The sequence below is a fragment of the Leuresthes tenuis genome, unplaced genomic scaffold, assembly GCF_036924035.1.
Source record: "Leuresthes tenuis unplaced genomic scaffold, fLeuTen1.0.hap1 SCAF_16, whole genome shotgun sequence".
Taxonomy (NCBI): domain Eukaryota; kingdom Metazoa; phylum Chordata; class Actinopteri; order Atheriniformes; family Atherinopsidae; genus Leuresthes; species Leuresthes tenuis.
The window spans coordinates 12,508,154-12,522,312 of NW_027325370.1; the positions used below are offsets into that span (position 1 = coordinate 12,508,154).

Here is a 14,159-nt window from a genome sequence, read left to right on the forward strand (position 1 = left end):
GCCATTGGCTGACACAAGGCGTGTTTATTGAGCAATCTTTCGAAATGTACCACTCGTTTCCGTACTATTCACACACAGCAACAGCACAGAATAAAAACGTGTAAATAAAGCTCATTACATTTGTAAATCCAGACGGCTCTTTTACAAGGATGAGTTTGTTTGCATTATTAGCTCAAACTAAAACTACCCTCTTCATCAACTCTAAGTAAAAACATTGTGTTTTTTACCCACTTCATTTTCACCAACAAGTAATAAGATATTTTAAATAATTAAATTCTGTTGTTTTCTGTGACAAAAAGACCCAGATCAGTGAGGCCAGAACACAACGATAAAAGCAAAGAAAACGTTAATGATTGGATTTTTATGACCAACCTATGTTTTTTCTAATCTTTTACATTTTTGTATTAGTTTTTTTTATGCGTATCTAACATTTTTTCAAATATCTTACACACACATATATATATATGTGTATGTAATGTTACATTTACACGGAATTACTCCTGATTCTTTTAATATCGCTATTAGGGACTGCAGGGATTTGGATGCCTTACAACTATGGAAGTGTGCTTGGTCCATGTAACCCTGAAATGTGACTGACACCTCCGTGTCAGAAAGGCCCGGGTTAATCATCCCTCTGCCTGCTCTCACCCTTCTTCTCCTGACACCCCTGTCCAGTCCAGCCTGGGTAGCACAGACACATGAAGTGTTTGTGAAAATATTCGCTGCTGGTAGAGTTGGTGACTTCGTGCGGGTCAGAGGTGCGAGCAGAAGCTGATGAGAGCCTGCGACCAGAGCTGGGGCGTCGCCTGGTGCAGCGCCCGTTGCCATGGCAAAGTTGAAGGCTGCAGCGCTGTGTGTCTGACCGGAGAGACTGAACAAAGGGACCCAAAACATTGTGGATGTATTCTTTGAGGAGAATGCACTGTTGCTGGAAGGTGGAAGGAGATGAGGAGGTTACACAAAGACACAGAAACACACACAAATAAGGTTTCTTAAATAATCTAATTACATACCTTGGATTTGGCAAATTTCATCTCTCCCCACAGCACAACTCCAGCTGCACCGAGTGATGCACTCTCCCCGAGTGTGTGCTCCAGGTCTGTCTACTCAGGCACACACACAAAAAAAAATCAGTCATGCTGCATACTACCTAAAGTTTGAACTACACATTTAGTATTCTCACTATAATAAGTTGATTTGAACAAGTTTATGAGCTTCTACCTTATTGAGAAAGTTGAGCGTGTGTGTGAATGCCAGCCTGGTATACGGAAGCACAGGTGTGGCCTGGTGGGTATTGTTGCCGTGACGCCAAAGGGATGCCACCCTCAAAGCCTCCAGAAGTCTGTGTCTGAGTGCAGAGGACCGAGCTGACCGTCAGTGATCGCAATCTAAACACGGTTTTGTCCTTGGTTTTAGAAGAGTTGTGGGTGAATTTGGGACATTGGGTGAAAATGTTTTCATGTAACTGTTAGTACCTGATCATCAGAGCTGCATCGTCAGACCCTGCCAGCCTCTGCGGCAGGTAGATGCTGGGGTAAAGAGCCGTGGACTGAGTCCAGAGCCAGGACAGTTGGTCATTGTGCTGCCTGTTCCCTCTGTGGCAACGTCCTGTGTAGGTTTTATCTGATCACACACAAAACACACGTGAGCGTTTTTAAAATGAAATTTGTCAGACTTAAACTTTAGGCTTGTTGACTTTAATGCTAATCAGCAGCATTATTCCATCACAAAGTGATTCACAAACTGTACAATTGTCAGATATAAGTAGACCGAACTAGATCATGCTTGCCCTACCTGTCTTTCTCTTGTGTTTATTAAAGCAGAAGGGGAAACCATAAAACCCCCAGAATCCTTTGGGACGATGTCTGACAGCCAGCCGCATCGTCTCCTCCATAAATCTCTTAGCGCTCTCCTCAAATTTTTGCTTCGCCAACAACTTCACGGCATTTTCCAGCAAATCCGGCCTTTCCTGTCTCACCAGCTGCTTGGACAGCCTCCGGTACTTCATCTTGGATCCAAAGTTGCTCGCCCACAGTGGCTGCCACTCCTCCCAGTCGACGACGGCCAAACCAGAGAAGTCTGGACGCAGCATAACGGACAGCTGCGTCACTGCGAGGGAAAGATGAGCTGCGAGATCAGCAAGCTGGGGGATTCCTCCGTTCACCCTCCTGCCATCGTGGGAGAGGTACGGATATGTCCCCAGCCGGTCTCGATAGAAGATGGTCATTTTCTGGAAGATATAACCACTGGACTATAAAAATGTATCACTAAACAGGCTTTTTAGCCTCTTTAAACTTGCTGTTTTAGTTCTGTTGCACATTTACTGTTTGGCTACTGCTTTTACACCCCTGTGAAGCCTGTTTCAATGTAAAATCTTGATTAAAACTGAAATACAAAAGGAACGTATGAATGTAAGAACATTTGACATCCCACAGGTGACATTATGCTCCCCCTGAGTCATTCAATCACCTCTCCCTGGAAGTGCTGCCTCTGGTTCTCTATGATATCAAATTTCTCCAGGTCCAGCAGGATGTTGTGGCGTTTCTGACAGTTTGCGGTGGGCATGTTCCACACCACGACGAAGGGCCGGTCCTGCAGGATTGGACCCGCAACCGGCAGCGGGCTATTGACAAAGACGCTGCGATTGGTGGGCATCGGCGACAGGGAGGTGCCGCAGAATGGAGACATGAGCAGGAGCAGGAGGAGGAGCAGGAGGAGGAGCAGATGACACAGCGCCATGACTGCTCACCCAGCGATGTGCCCTTCCTGACGGGAGAGAGAAGTGATCCTGTATGATTTACTGAAGAGGAGCTTTTCTACATTCAGGTAGTAGACTAAATGAACATATGCTGGAAGTGCTGCTCAAAATCATTGGCACTCATAATATGTTAAGGCATGAATTTAAGATGGCTTCAGAAAAAAAAATTCAACAAAACAGTTTTATTAAACCAAATCAAATTAATTCTTAAACCTGAGTATCATGATAATATTAAATTAAAAAAGTAACTGATGTAGAAAAAAAAGGCCTGAAATAATTCAATAAATACACATAAAAGTCTGGACAAAAATATTGGCGCTCTTTTGATGACTTTGAATGACTTCCTCAAAGAAAGCAATTAATACTAGATTTACCCAATTTTAATTCCACATGTAAACTGAGCCATGATTTATGGATTTAGTACTTAAAAAGGCACTGATTGTTCCCAGCATTTTTCATAAAGATCTGAAAGCATCAAAGACGCTGTTTTCAGAACCCATTTAAGAGAACTGCACTCTAAGTACTGTAGAGATGTAAAAGCAGTAAAATAATCAGTGTTTCCCCTCATTATCAGAAAGCATAACAATTCCAAAGGCTGCAAGGCAATCACCGAAGATCTTGAAATCCTCAGTGCTCTGTGATCAAGAAATTTCACCATCAATAAAATGTGAAGATGCTAAAAGGACAAGAAACTAAGAAGAAACATTAGTAAAAAAGACCAATGTGAAAGGGACTAATGCTTGCAAAAACTCTTTTTTGGCAAAATATTCCATGAAATAGATGATTTACAGATGACAAAACGAAGCCCATGAGGACACTAACATGAGGACAGTAACACAGGGTGGAGGCTCTGTCATGTTGTGGTGCTGATTCGTTGCCTCTGGTCCTGATGGGGTGGAAGACTGATGAGATTAGAAGAATAAAAAACCATTCCACAGGATTATGTTGATGAAGATCAGAAAACTGGGATCTCTGAAGCACATCCAGCAGGACAAAAGACTTTAAAAAAAAAAGGGATAGATAGATCCGTTTTAAACTGGCAAGAAGTTTGATCTAAACTGCTTAGAACAACATAAGAGAGAGCTTATGTTTGTCATTGCAAAGGAAGCCCTGGAGACTTAAAAGAGCTTGAAATGTGCTGCAGAGGGAGGCAGAAACTACCAGCAGACATGCAACAGGAAACACGTAGAAGGTTTCCTTGTTGCTATAGATTCGGCAGTCAAATATATGTTCCAAATGCCAATAACAGTGAGCAAATTCTGTTTAGATTTGTTATTATTTTACATAAATAACAAAATACAGTGTCATACACTGTCATTACATTGAAATCTAATCTTTCGCAACAGCTAAAATAGCTAAACTGATGCAAAAATAAACACAAATCAAATGACCCGCTTATCAAATTGTCTTTATTTCCACAATGTTTCACCAACATATTTCAAATCGCTAACAGATATTTTGAACCTTTAATAAATGTTGGTTCTCATGTAGTTCAACAAGGCACATTCAAGGTAAGAAAAGCTATTCTTTTTGTGATTTTGTCCTATTCTGTATTTCTTTGGGGCCCGCAATGGACTGGCGACCCGTCCGGGGTGTTCCTCGCCTCTCGCCCAATGACAGCTGAGATAAGTTCCAGCCCCAGTATTCAACAACTCTTTGTGGCCATCTTGTGTCCATTTGCAACCTTTCAAATTCCAAAAAATCCTTCTGTGTCCACCGGCCATTGTCCTCCTGTTTTTTCACATCACCATTCATGTTTCTGGAGTTCTTTCTGTAGTTGTTCTTGTCTCTTTGTGGTCATCATAGTTGGTGAAACAAAGTTCACTGACATGTGTTTCCTTGGTTTGCTCTTTCCGCCATCACTGTTGTTCTTTTTCTCTCAGTGCAACATGTCTGTGCTTATTTCTATTCATGTGTGTGGGTGAGTGAACTCCCCGACTGCGTTCGTCAAATGTCCTTGTTCATCCAAAAGATGGAAACTCCTTTGGCGTCTCTGTAGGGAGTCTCAGTCAGAGTTTGAACTACAAGCTGCTCTGCAGACTGCGGAGGAGGGATGGAGGGGGGAGGTGGTGGAGGGGTGGAGATGGAGGGAGGAGGTGGTGGTGGAGGGGTGGAGATGGAGGGAGGAGGTGGTGGTGGTGGAAGGTTGGCTATGGAGGGAAGAGGTGGGGGTGGAGGGGTGGGGATGGAGGGAGGAGGAGGAGGAGGTGGAGGAGGTAAACTAAAAGATGACCCAACAACAGACGCACCGCCTGAGTCTCTGTTGTCTTGTGATACTTGAGCTTCCGTCTGTGTTAGTGTTTGTTTTCGTGTGCTCGCCTCTTCATTTGGGAATCTGGAGAGCCTCATGAGCATCTCCATGGGAACAAACGCCATCACGGCGCCTGTGCTCTGCACCGGCGTGGACAGCACATAGCCAAGGTGGGCGTAGAAGTGCTGCTTATCGTGGGTAGTCAGGCACAGACGCTTGAACCCTCTGCGTTTTGCGTAGCGTTCAGTCTCCTCCATCAGAGTCCGGCCGTAGCCCCTCCCCCGCTCCTCCTTGGACACAACTACGGACTCGACAAACAGGCTGCTGCTGTGACCTGTGACTCTGGATAGCCGAGCGTGGCCGAGTAGCCTCTCCGTCCCTCTGTGGCCCTGGAGGAGAACCAGGCAGACGGGAAACTCTGAGCAGGACTTCTGGAGGGAGTGGACCCGGGCGGCCTGGCTCCTCTGCCACTCCGAGTTCACCAGGTCTGCACAGGGAACCAGCAGGTCTGGGCGCTGGTGGATCGGAACCGCACGGATCCTCTCTGGCTGCTCAGAGTCCACGTGTGGCTTCTCTTCCGCTTCTCCATCCAGTGTCGAGAGGTTTTCTTCGTGTTTTGTCCGACAGCGTGGAGGTGGGACAGGGTGTGGATCAACATTCAGCTCATCTCCACTGTCCAGTTTGGGATTTGAGGATATTATGGGTTCAGACCTGTGATGATCAGGGTTTAAGTCAGTCTTCATTCAAGTTCTACAACTGTGTGTGACAATGTTAGACAAGCTTTTGAACGTGCAGCCCCTAAGTATTTTTGGTTAATTTCATAACACAATTCTGCATTACAGAACTTGCTTGTCTTTGGAAACTTAACCAGATAAACCAGAGTTTTGTTTTCTTGACATCAGAGTTAAATGTGTAACCATCCTGCCTGCTTACAGCCCCTAAGATCTGCTGTAAAAGGAGACGCATGCCAGAGGATAAAACTAGAGTGATGATCTCCTTCTAATCTATTCGCTTTGGATTTTAACCTTCACTGCTTCTCCTCTCTCTCTTGCAGACCTCCAAAAAACAGATGCAGTGGAGCTCCAAGTAGGGAGATAATTTGTTCTAATTATCCTCAGAGTTGATCAATATGTCAATTATATTTTCAATTGGTGGTTTAATGTTAATGGTACAAGAATATTGTTGAAAAACTATCACAATTTCCAAAAGTAAACAAGTTGACAGACAAAAAACATTCAAAATACAAAACAAAAAAAACCCCCAAAAAAACAAAACATTAGAGGCTGGATCCATTCTTTATTCTTTAAAGCTGACTGAGTCATTAATACATTAAATGTGGTTTTAGTTCAACAAGTAATTCCCAGTACTTTTCTTACTACTTGACATGTAGACTTGTACATGCCTCCTTTAACAGTCATCATAAACTAACCGCACACTTGTTTTTTTTTAAATTCTCAACAACAAACTCGTTATGATGGATTTCAACAGCATTGCGTGAGCTCAATGTGCTAAAAAGTGTCTTCAAGATAGATATTCATTTGCTGCCACACCAGAACTCTGAAGTTTAGTGAAAACGTACAATAAAATTCATTAGAACATCAAAGGCAAATTGCATTACAATGAACATTTTACACATCCTGGTCACATTTATTGAGCACAAAGTCCATGTTTTTCAGCTTCACGCCAGACTTTTTACTTTTTGCAACACTTGTGCTGAAGACATGCTCAGTTGTTTCGACATTTCCACCCATCAGGCATGCAGAAGTGTCAGAGGACACTACGGTGGAGCGCCTGCAAAAAGATGCTTTTTCCAGCCAGCCTGCGCATGCTGACTGGCATTTATCTCAGAAACCTATATTGACTGATCACATGGAGCGTTTTGGTTGCGATATAAGGAAGGGCTTTATGCTAAAAGCTTGAAGGAACGCTTCTCTTTAACTATACAAAACACAACTCCAACTTTGTGTCCACTGTGTAATTACGACAGCAGGCTGAGGACAGAGGGTGCCTGATTAAGTAATAAAAGCTGTAATTTTCTGTATGTTCTGCCCGTAATTCTGTGTTACCTGCTGCATCGTGTTATCTTTGGCTGAACTCACATGGATCTAACTGCTGCCCAATTTGAAGAAAATGAAGACAATGACAGTGAAAATTAAACCTATATAATACACGAGTGTTGACAGTGTCAAAACCCACTGCTTATTTAAAGAAACATTTATTTGGCTTAAAGTCCCTAACAGCCAACACTGATTCTCATATATACACACATATATGTTTGAGCAGACATACATCCATATATATGTATAGTTTATATAATTGTCAGAATGCTATCCAGCCAACAGATCTTTAAATGCAGTTATCATTCTTAAAGCGGAAGTAATCGTTATCTCACACATTTTACCACACAGTTGCACAAAAAAGCTGAAGTGTTCTTCAGTAAGCACACACTTCATCCTTAAAATATACTGAATTCAGCAGCTTTGTCTTGTTCTTGTGAATCATTCGAGCTAATCTGAATGTTATTTATACATTGATGCCCATATTCATAATTCTGACCACATCATGTTAGAGGTCCATAATGTCGAATGCTGCCATTTTGATTCGAAAAAGTGAGCCGAGACATGCTTAAGTATAGTCATGCTGATACGATTAATGTAACCATACAAAGCTATGGCACCAAAAGCTGCGGCAAAAAGAAGAATGCATTTTTTTCCCCTCAAGTTATCATGATTAGGCCTTAAAATCCCCAGAAAGAGGCAGAATGACAGAGCTGAGGAAACCTAACTGCTGTGAACAAACGTTCAAGAGTCAGTAAACGATCAAAGATGTGATCTGCTTGCTTAGACTAACTGCACAGGTCCAAACAGCCTTGAATTAATTATTTTGCTGCGTATATAAAAGAAAGAACAAAAGATAAACAAAAATACTGACTTACCGAGGGGGAAAAGTCAAAGCCTAAAAGCTGACTGAGAAACAGTTCTGAACTTGTCAAGGACTACCCAACGCAATGTCATGCAACAGGAAACTGGTAGTTGACTGATTATCACATAGAGGATGAAGAACTACACTTCATGAAAGTGACACTTAGGACATACGAGTTGTCTGTTTTTATTTCAAAGCAATTGTTTCTTTTCTTCAGAAAATAAACCCATATTATTTGTTTATATATATTCGTAGGGCCTTAAAGAATTAAAAGCAATCATTTGTCTTTTTTCTGAAATCTGCATCCAGCTGTCGCTGTCCTGTTACAGCTTCAGTCCTACACGTGTTACAATATTCAGTATATCAGAAGCGCTTCAGCCTTGCAACGTTTTCACATCGAATTCCGTCTTTATCCTCCCCAGTTTAAACTTTGGTTTCAATATTAAACTTCACAACGTTTTGCAGGTTACAGAAACTCAGTGGTAGTTTCACGTATCGATGAAGCATCATGAGGAACTCCAGGTTTAAGTTGAGTATTGAAATTTGTTTTAATTTGTCAAATTCATCCATGTCCTGATTTGACAGTAAAGTGATGAAAGAACACTTTATTTATTCCAAAATATAGTTACATGAAGCCATGGCCAACAACTTACATCATAATGGAATTCTGATTATCTCATCAATTTTTAATTCTACATATTTAAAATATCACATTGTTAAAAGCCCCACTTTTCAGAAAGGCATAAAAAAACTGAATTAATCTCTTATTATTTCCCTCCAAGGAAATATTTAATAAAAGGCAAAAAAATTACACAATTTGATGAGAATTAAGGGTGTACTGATATTACTAAGGACAGTTGCTAATGCTCACTCCTCTGTCACGAATCAGTTTCACATTTATTTTTAATGGTATATAAAATTTTATGAATAAAAAGACTTCAGTTTGTCAAATAACACAACATAAAAACATCAGAATCAAACAAGTTGAAATATATATATATTATATATATATATATATAAAATCAACAATGAAGACTACAGGCACACTATGCATTGTGGGAAAATTGCAACCAAGGCCACGTCTTTAACTTAAAAAAAATGTTCCTGTTAAAACACAAAACCTTGGTTGTATCATGCAACGTGTAAACGATACGAAGAGGTTCAAATTATTTTGGTATAAAGCACTTTATTCAGCATTAATGTAAAATATTGTATACTTATGCAGCAAACGCTCCCAAGCGCGAAGTCACCATCTGACCCATAAACATATCAATACGTATTTATGTCCCACCGTCCAAAGACAGGCATGTCAGGTTAACTGGTGAGTCTAAATTGTGTGTTACGCCCTGTGATGGACTGACAACTCATCTAGATGGGACTCTATCAACTGACAAAAACTTATATACTAAGTAAGAAAATGAGAAGGTAAAAGAACAACTTAACTTTCAACATATTTAGAAAGCCCCACTTTTCAGCAGGGCATCAAAAATTGTATAAAACTCTTTTTGTTCCTATCCACGGAAATCTTTAGTAAAAGGCGAAAGATTTATATGATCTGAAAAGAAACAAGAGTGTATTAGTTTCCTAATGCTATGGACAGGTATTAATACTCCCGTCATACACTCCTCTGTCACGGTTCAGTTTCACATGTTATTTTAATGGTATATAAAATGTTACGAATAAAAAAGACTTCACTTTGTGAAACAACCCAATATTAAAAAATTCAGACTCAAACAAGTATATATATATATATATATATATAAAATGATATAATCAACAATAAAGACTACAGGCACACCATGCATCTTGGGGAAATTGCAACCAAGGCCACGCCTCCAACTTAAAAAAAAGTGTTCCTGTTAAAACACAAAACCTTGGTTGTATCATGCGACGTGTAAACGATACGAAGAGGTTCAAATTATTTTGGTATAAAGCACTTTATTCAGCGTTAATGTAAAATATTGTATACTTATGCAGCAAACGCTCCCAAGCGCGAAGTCACCATCTGACCCATAAACATATCAATACGTATTTATGTCCCACCGTCCAAAGACAGGCATGTCAGGTTAACTGGTGAGTCTAAATTGTGTGTTACACCCTGTGATGGACTGACAACTCATCTAGACGGGACTCTATCAACTGACAAAAACTTATATACTAAGTAAGAAAATGAGAAGGTAAATGAACAATTTAACTTTCAACAATTTTAGAAAGCCCCACTTTTCAGCAGGGCATCAAAAAATTGAATAAAACTCTTTATGTTCCTATCCACGGAAATCTTTAGTAAAAGGCGAAAGATTTATACGATCTGAAAAGAAACAAGAGTGTATTAGTTTCCTAATGCTATGGACAGGTATTAATACTCCCGTCATACACTCCTCTGTCACGGTTCAGTTTCACATATTATTTTTAATGGTATATAAAATGTTACGAATAAAAAAGACTTCACTTTGTCAAATAACACAAAATAAAGAAATTCAGAGTCAAACAAGTATATATATATATACATAAAATCAACAATAAAGACTACAGGCACACTATGCATCGTGGGGAAATTGCAACCAAGGCCACGCCTCCAACTTAAAAAAAAGTGTTCCTGTTAAAACACAAAACCTTGTTTGTATCATGCGACGTGTAAACGATACGAAGAGGTTCAAATTATTTTGGTATAAAGCACTTTATTCAGCGTTAATGTAAAATATTGTATACTTATGCAGCAAACGCTTCCAAGGGCGAAGTCACCATCTGACCCATAAACGCATCAATACGTATTTACGTCCCACCGTCCAAAGACAGGCATGTCAGGTTAACTGGTGAGTCTAAATTGTGTGTTACGCCCTGTGATGGACTGACAACTCGTCTAGACGGGACTCTGTCAACTAGTAAAAACTGATATACTAAGTAAGAAAAATGAGAAGGTAAAATAACGATTTAACATTCAACATGTTTAGAAAGCCCCACTTTTAAGAAGGGCATCAAAAAATTGAATAAAACTCGTTTTGTTCCTATCCACGGAAATCTTTAGTAAAAGGCGAAAGATTTATACGATCTGAAAAGAAACAAGAGTGTATTAGCTTCCTAATGCTATGGACAGGTTATAATACTCCCGTCATACACTCCTCTGTCACGGTTCAGTTTCACATATTATTTTTAATGGTATATAAAATGTTACGAATAAAAAAGACTTCACTTTGTCAAATAACACAAAATAAAGAAATTCAGAGTCAAACAAGTATATATATATATACATAAAATCAACAATAAAGACTACAGGCACACTATGCATCGTGGGGAAATTGCAACCAAGGCCACGCCTCCAACTTAAAAAAAAGTGTTCCTGTTAAAACACAAAACCTTGTTTGTATCATGCGACGTGTAAACGATACGAAGAGGTTCAAATTATTTTGGTATAAAGCACTTTATTCCGCGTTAATGTAAAATACTGTATACTTATGCAGCAAACGCTTCCAAGGGCGAAGTCACCATCTGACCCATAAACGCATCAATACGTATTTATGTCCCACCGTCCAAAGACAGGCATGTCAGGTTAACTGGTGAGTCTAAATTGTGTGTTACGCCCTGTGATGGACTGACAACTCGTCTAGACGGGACTCTGTCAACTAGTAAAAACTGATATACTAAGTAAGAAAATGAGAAGGTAAAAGAACAATTTAACATTCAACATGTTTAGAAAGCCCCACTTTTCAGCAGGGCATCAAAAAATTGAATAAAACTCTTTTTGTTCCTATCCACGGAAATCTTTAGTAAAAGGCGAAAGATTTATACGATCTGAAAAGAAACAAGAGTGTATTAGCTTCCTAATGCTATGGACAGGTATTAATACTCCCGTCATACACTCCTCTGTCACGGTTCAGTTTCACATGTTATTTTAATGGTATATAAAATGTTACGAATAAAAAAGACTTCACTTTGTCAAATAACACAAAATAAAGAAATTCAGAGTCAAACAAGTATATATATATATATATATATATATATATATATATATATATAATCAACAATATAGACTACAGGCACACTATGCATTGTGGGAAAATTGCAACCAAGGCCACGCCTCTAACTTATAAAAAGGTTCCTGTTAAAAAACAAAAAGACAAACAAAACCTTGGTTGTATCATGCGACGGAATGACAGGAAGAGGTCCAAATTATTTCGTAACTTTGGGGAAAAGCGCTTTAATCTGCGTTAATACAAAACATTGTACGCGTGCGCAGAAAGCGCTTCCAAGAGCGAAGTCACCATCTGACCCATAAACGTACATATACGTGTATGAGTCTCTGAGCTGACCAGTAATGACAAAAGTAACCCTTTCCATCTAGTATTTTTCTCTATTGTAACCTTAATATACAGGAATAAATACATATCAGTTTGAAACAGTGACCATAGGTACCAAATTGAAATCAATTTTCACTTTTTATGAAAGCAAGACACATCGCACATGCGCAGTAGAAACCATAGAAGTTACATGCAGAGGGAGATCAAGCAGGCGAATACAAGAATTCCAAGATGTGTACTAATAAAGAAGAACGTGTGATACCGTAGTCATATTTTAATACAGCAAACATTAATTTGCTTTCTTTATGGTGGTTCAATCATTTTGACTGAAACGTTCTTGCTTGTCTGGTTTTCCAAATGAACTTTTACAACTAACAAACTAACAGGAAGTTAGTTTGGAAATTACAGTAAAGAAAAGGCATTTTTCAAAGTCGTTTTCTTGGACAAAATCTACAACTGATGCTCCACAACGAAGGGGAACGAACCTCGCTGGTTTTGGAGTTGTATATCATTAAACATATATATCAGGACTGTGACATATATTATTTTGTCACTTTATTATTCTTATTTTAAATTCATACATTTTCAGATAAATCTAGTTATTTCTCAAACAAAACATATCTTCTGTCGTCTGAACTGTTGTAACACGGCAGACATCCAGCTTTTAGTAATGTGTGGTCCTGTTAGTTAGCAGGAAACAATTATTCATGACCCTCCACAGACAGCAAAGCTTTTACACTCTCTGATAAACTCCTGTCTTACATTTCCTTTTAAGGTAAGCATACAAAATGAGCAGCCACATGCATGCAGGCCAGTGGTTCTGATTAGATATATGTAGCTGTTACTTATTTACCCTCTATTCTACAGAAAAGTTCAACAGTTTTACCACACTGTAATGTTACCTACATTTTTAGTCTCGCAGTTTGACGCCGGTGCACGTTCTCCTGCGAAATCGCTCGGTTTTGACTCACAACTGATCTACGGTCAGCTTTAACTCTTACTGCACAGCCACAAAAGCCGATAAGCCGTCCAGTGTCTGCTCTAGAGTCAGTTCCCGACCGTCAAACAATGCTGGGTCTGTAACGGGAGGAAATGTTGTTGGTGATCCTTTCTCAGATCAGGGATTTCATGACTGCCCCCTGCGGATGGGAGGGGTATTACAAAAGGACACAATTACAGGCGCTGTGCCCTTACACATCTCTGAAACAATGCTTCATTTCTTCTGAAAAGCAGTTCACTATGCTAAGATATGTGTCACATTTGTCTCTATGTGGCCCTGTGATGGGCTGGCCTCTCGCCCACTGACAGCTGGAATAGGCTCCAGCCCCCCTGTGACCCTGAGTTAGATTAAGCGGGTATAAAAAATGGACGGAGAGATTTGTTGGTCCCCATGAAGAGACTATTAATCCTAGCATTATAGTCATGTTTCAAGCCAAGTGTTTAACCTTTTAGTATCACAAGTGCCCTCAAGCTTTTCATCAGCCCTTCAGCCTATTTAAAGGGGAAAGAAACATGCTACTGTGTAGCTTGGTATCATTCTATGCACCACACTGAACATGGCCCAGAAAAAGCAAAAGAGAGAGAGCTGTCTGAGGAGCTCAGAAAGAAGATTATAAATGTCCATGTCAAAGGTAAAGGCTTTCAGACAATCTCCAAGCAGCTTCATGTTCCTGTGATCACAGTTGCCAATATTAAAAGGTTCATGGGACTGCTGCCAACCTCCCAGGATGTGGACACGAAAGTGAAATGCAATCTCAGGTTGATCAGAAGTATAGTGCGGATGGTATAAAAAGAGTCGAGGGGAACCATCGAAAAGCATTCAACACAAAGGTCAAGGTACGTCACTTTCAGGTCGCACCATCTGCTGCATTTTGAACAATAACAGGCTCCATGAAGAAGACGGCTCCACAACAGACAAAAAAAACCAGACCTG

General features: G+C 40.0%; 2 protein-coding genes and 5 non-coding genes across 8 annotated transcripts; all 7 read right to left on the reverse strand.

Moving 5' to 3' along the window:
• Window positions 1-332: 332 nt before the first annotated feature.
• Window positions 333-13,281, reverse strand: hyal3 (hyaluronidase 3). Of its 2 annotated transcripts, none has more exons than XM_072367549.1 (7): window positions 13,133-13,281; window positions 2,470-2,766; window positions 1,795-2,230; window positions 1,476-1,623; window positions 1,222-1,348; window positions 1,014-1,103; window positions 333-928 (listed from the first exon to the last, which is right to left on the reverse strand). In XM_072367549.1, the coding sequence occupies exons 2-7, from the start codon at window positions 2,737-2,739 to the stop codon at window positions 623-625; spliced, it is 1,377 nt and encodes a 458-aa protein (XP_072223650.1). In that variant the 5' UTR covers window positions 2,740-2,766; window positions 13,133-13,281; the 3' UTR covers window positions 333-622. The 2 variants fall into 2 exon arrangements, with proteins under 2 accessions (XP_072223650.1, XP_072223649.1); XM_072367548.1 differs by lacking the exon at window positions 13,133-13,281 and adding an exon at window positions 7,945-8,104.
• On the reverse strand, window positions 4,706-6,135 carry naa80 (N-alpha-acetyltransferase 80, NatH catalytic subunit). The gene is made up of 2 exons (XM_072367190.1): window positions 4,966-6,135; window positions 4,706-4,893 (listed from the first exon to the last, which is right to left on the reverse strand). The coding sequence occupies exons 1-2, from the start codon at window positions 5,750-5,752 to the stop codon at window positions 4,706-4,708; spliced, it is 975 nt and encodes a 324-aa protein (XP_072223291.1). The 5' UTR covers window positions 5,753-6,135.
• On the reverse strand, window positions 8,653-8,766 carry LOC140272534 (U5 spliceosomal RNA). Its single transcript, XR_011907946.1, has one exon. It is a non-coding gene; the product is annotated as a U5 spliceosomal RNA (small nuclear RNA).
• On the reverse strand, window positions 9,393-9,506 carry LOC140272527 (U5 spliceosomal RNA). Its single transcript, XR_011907940.1, has one exon. It is a non-coding gene; the product is annotated as a U5 spliceosomal RNA (small nuclear RNA).
• On the reverse strand, window positions 10,144-10,259 carry LOC140272521 (U5 spliceosomal RNA). The gene has a single exon (XR_011907934.1). It is a non-coding gene; the product is annotated as a U5 spliceosomal RNA (small nuclear RNA).
• On the reverse strand, window positions 10,885-11,000 carry LOC140272519 (U5 spliceosomal RNA). Its single transcript, XR_011907932.1, has one exon. It is a non-coding gene; the product is annotated as a U5 spliceosomal RNA (small nuclear RNA).
• Window positions 11,625-11,740, reverse strand: LOC140272520 (U5 spliceosomal RNA). Its single transcript, XR_011907933.1, has one exon. It is a non-coding gene; the product is annotated as a U5 spliceosomal RNA (small nuclear RNA).
• Window positions 13,282-14,159: the final 878 nt, after the last annotated feature.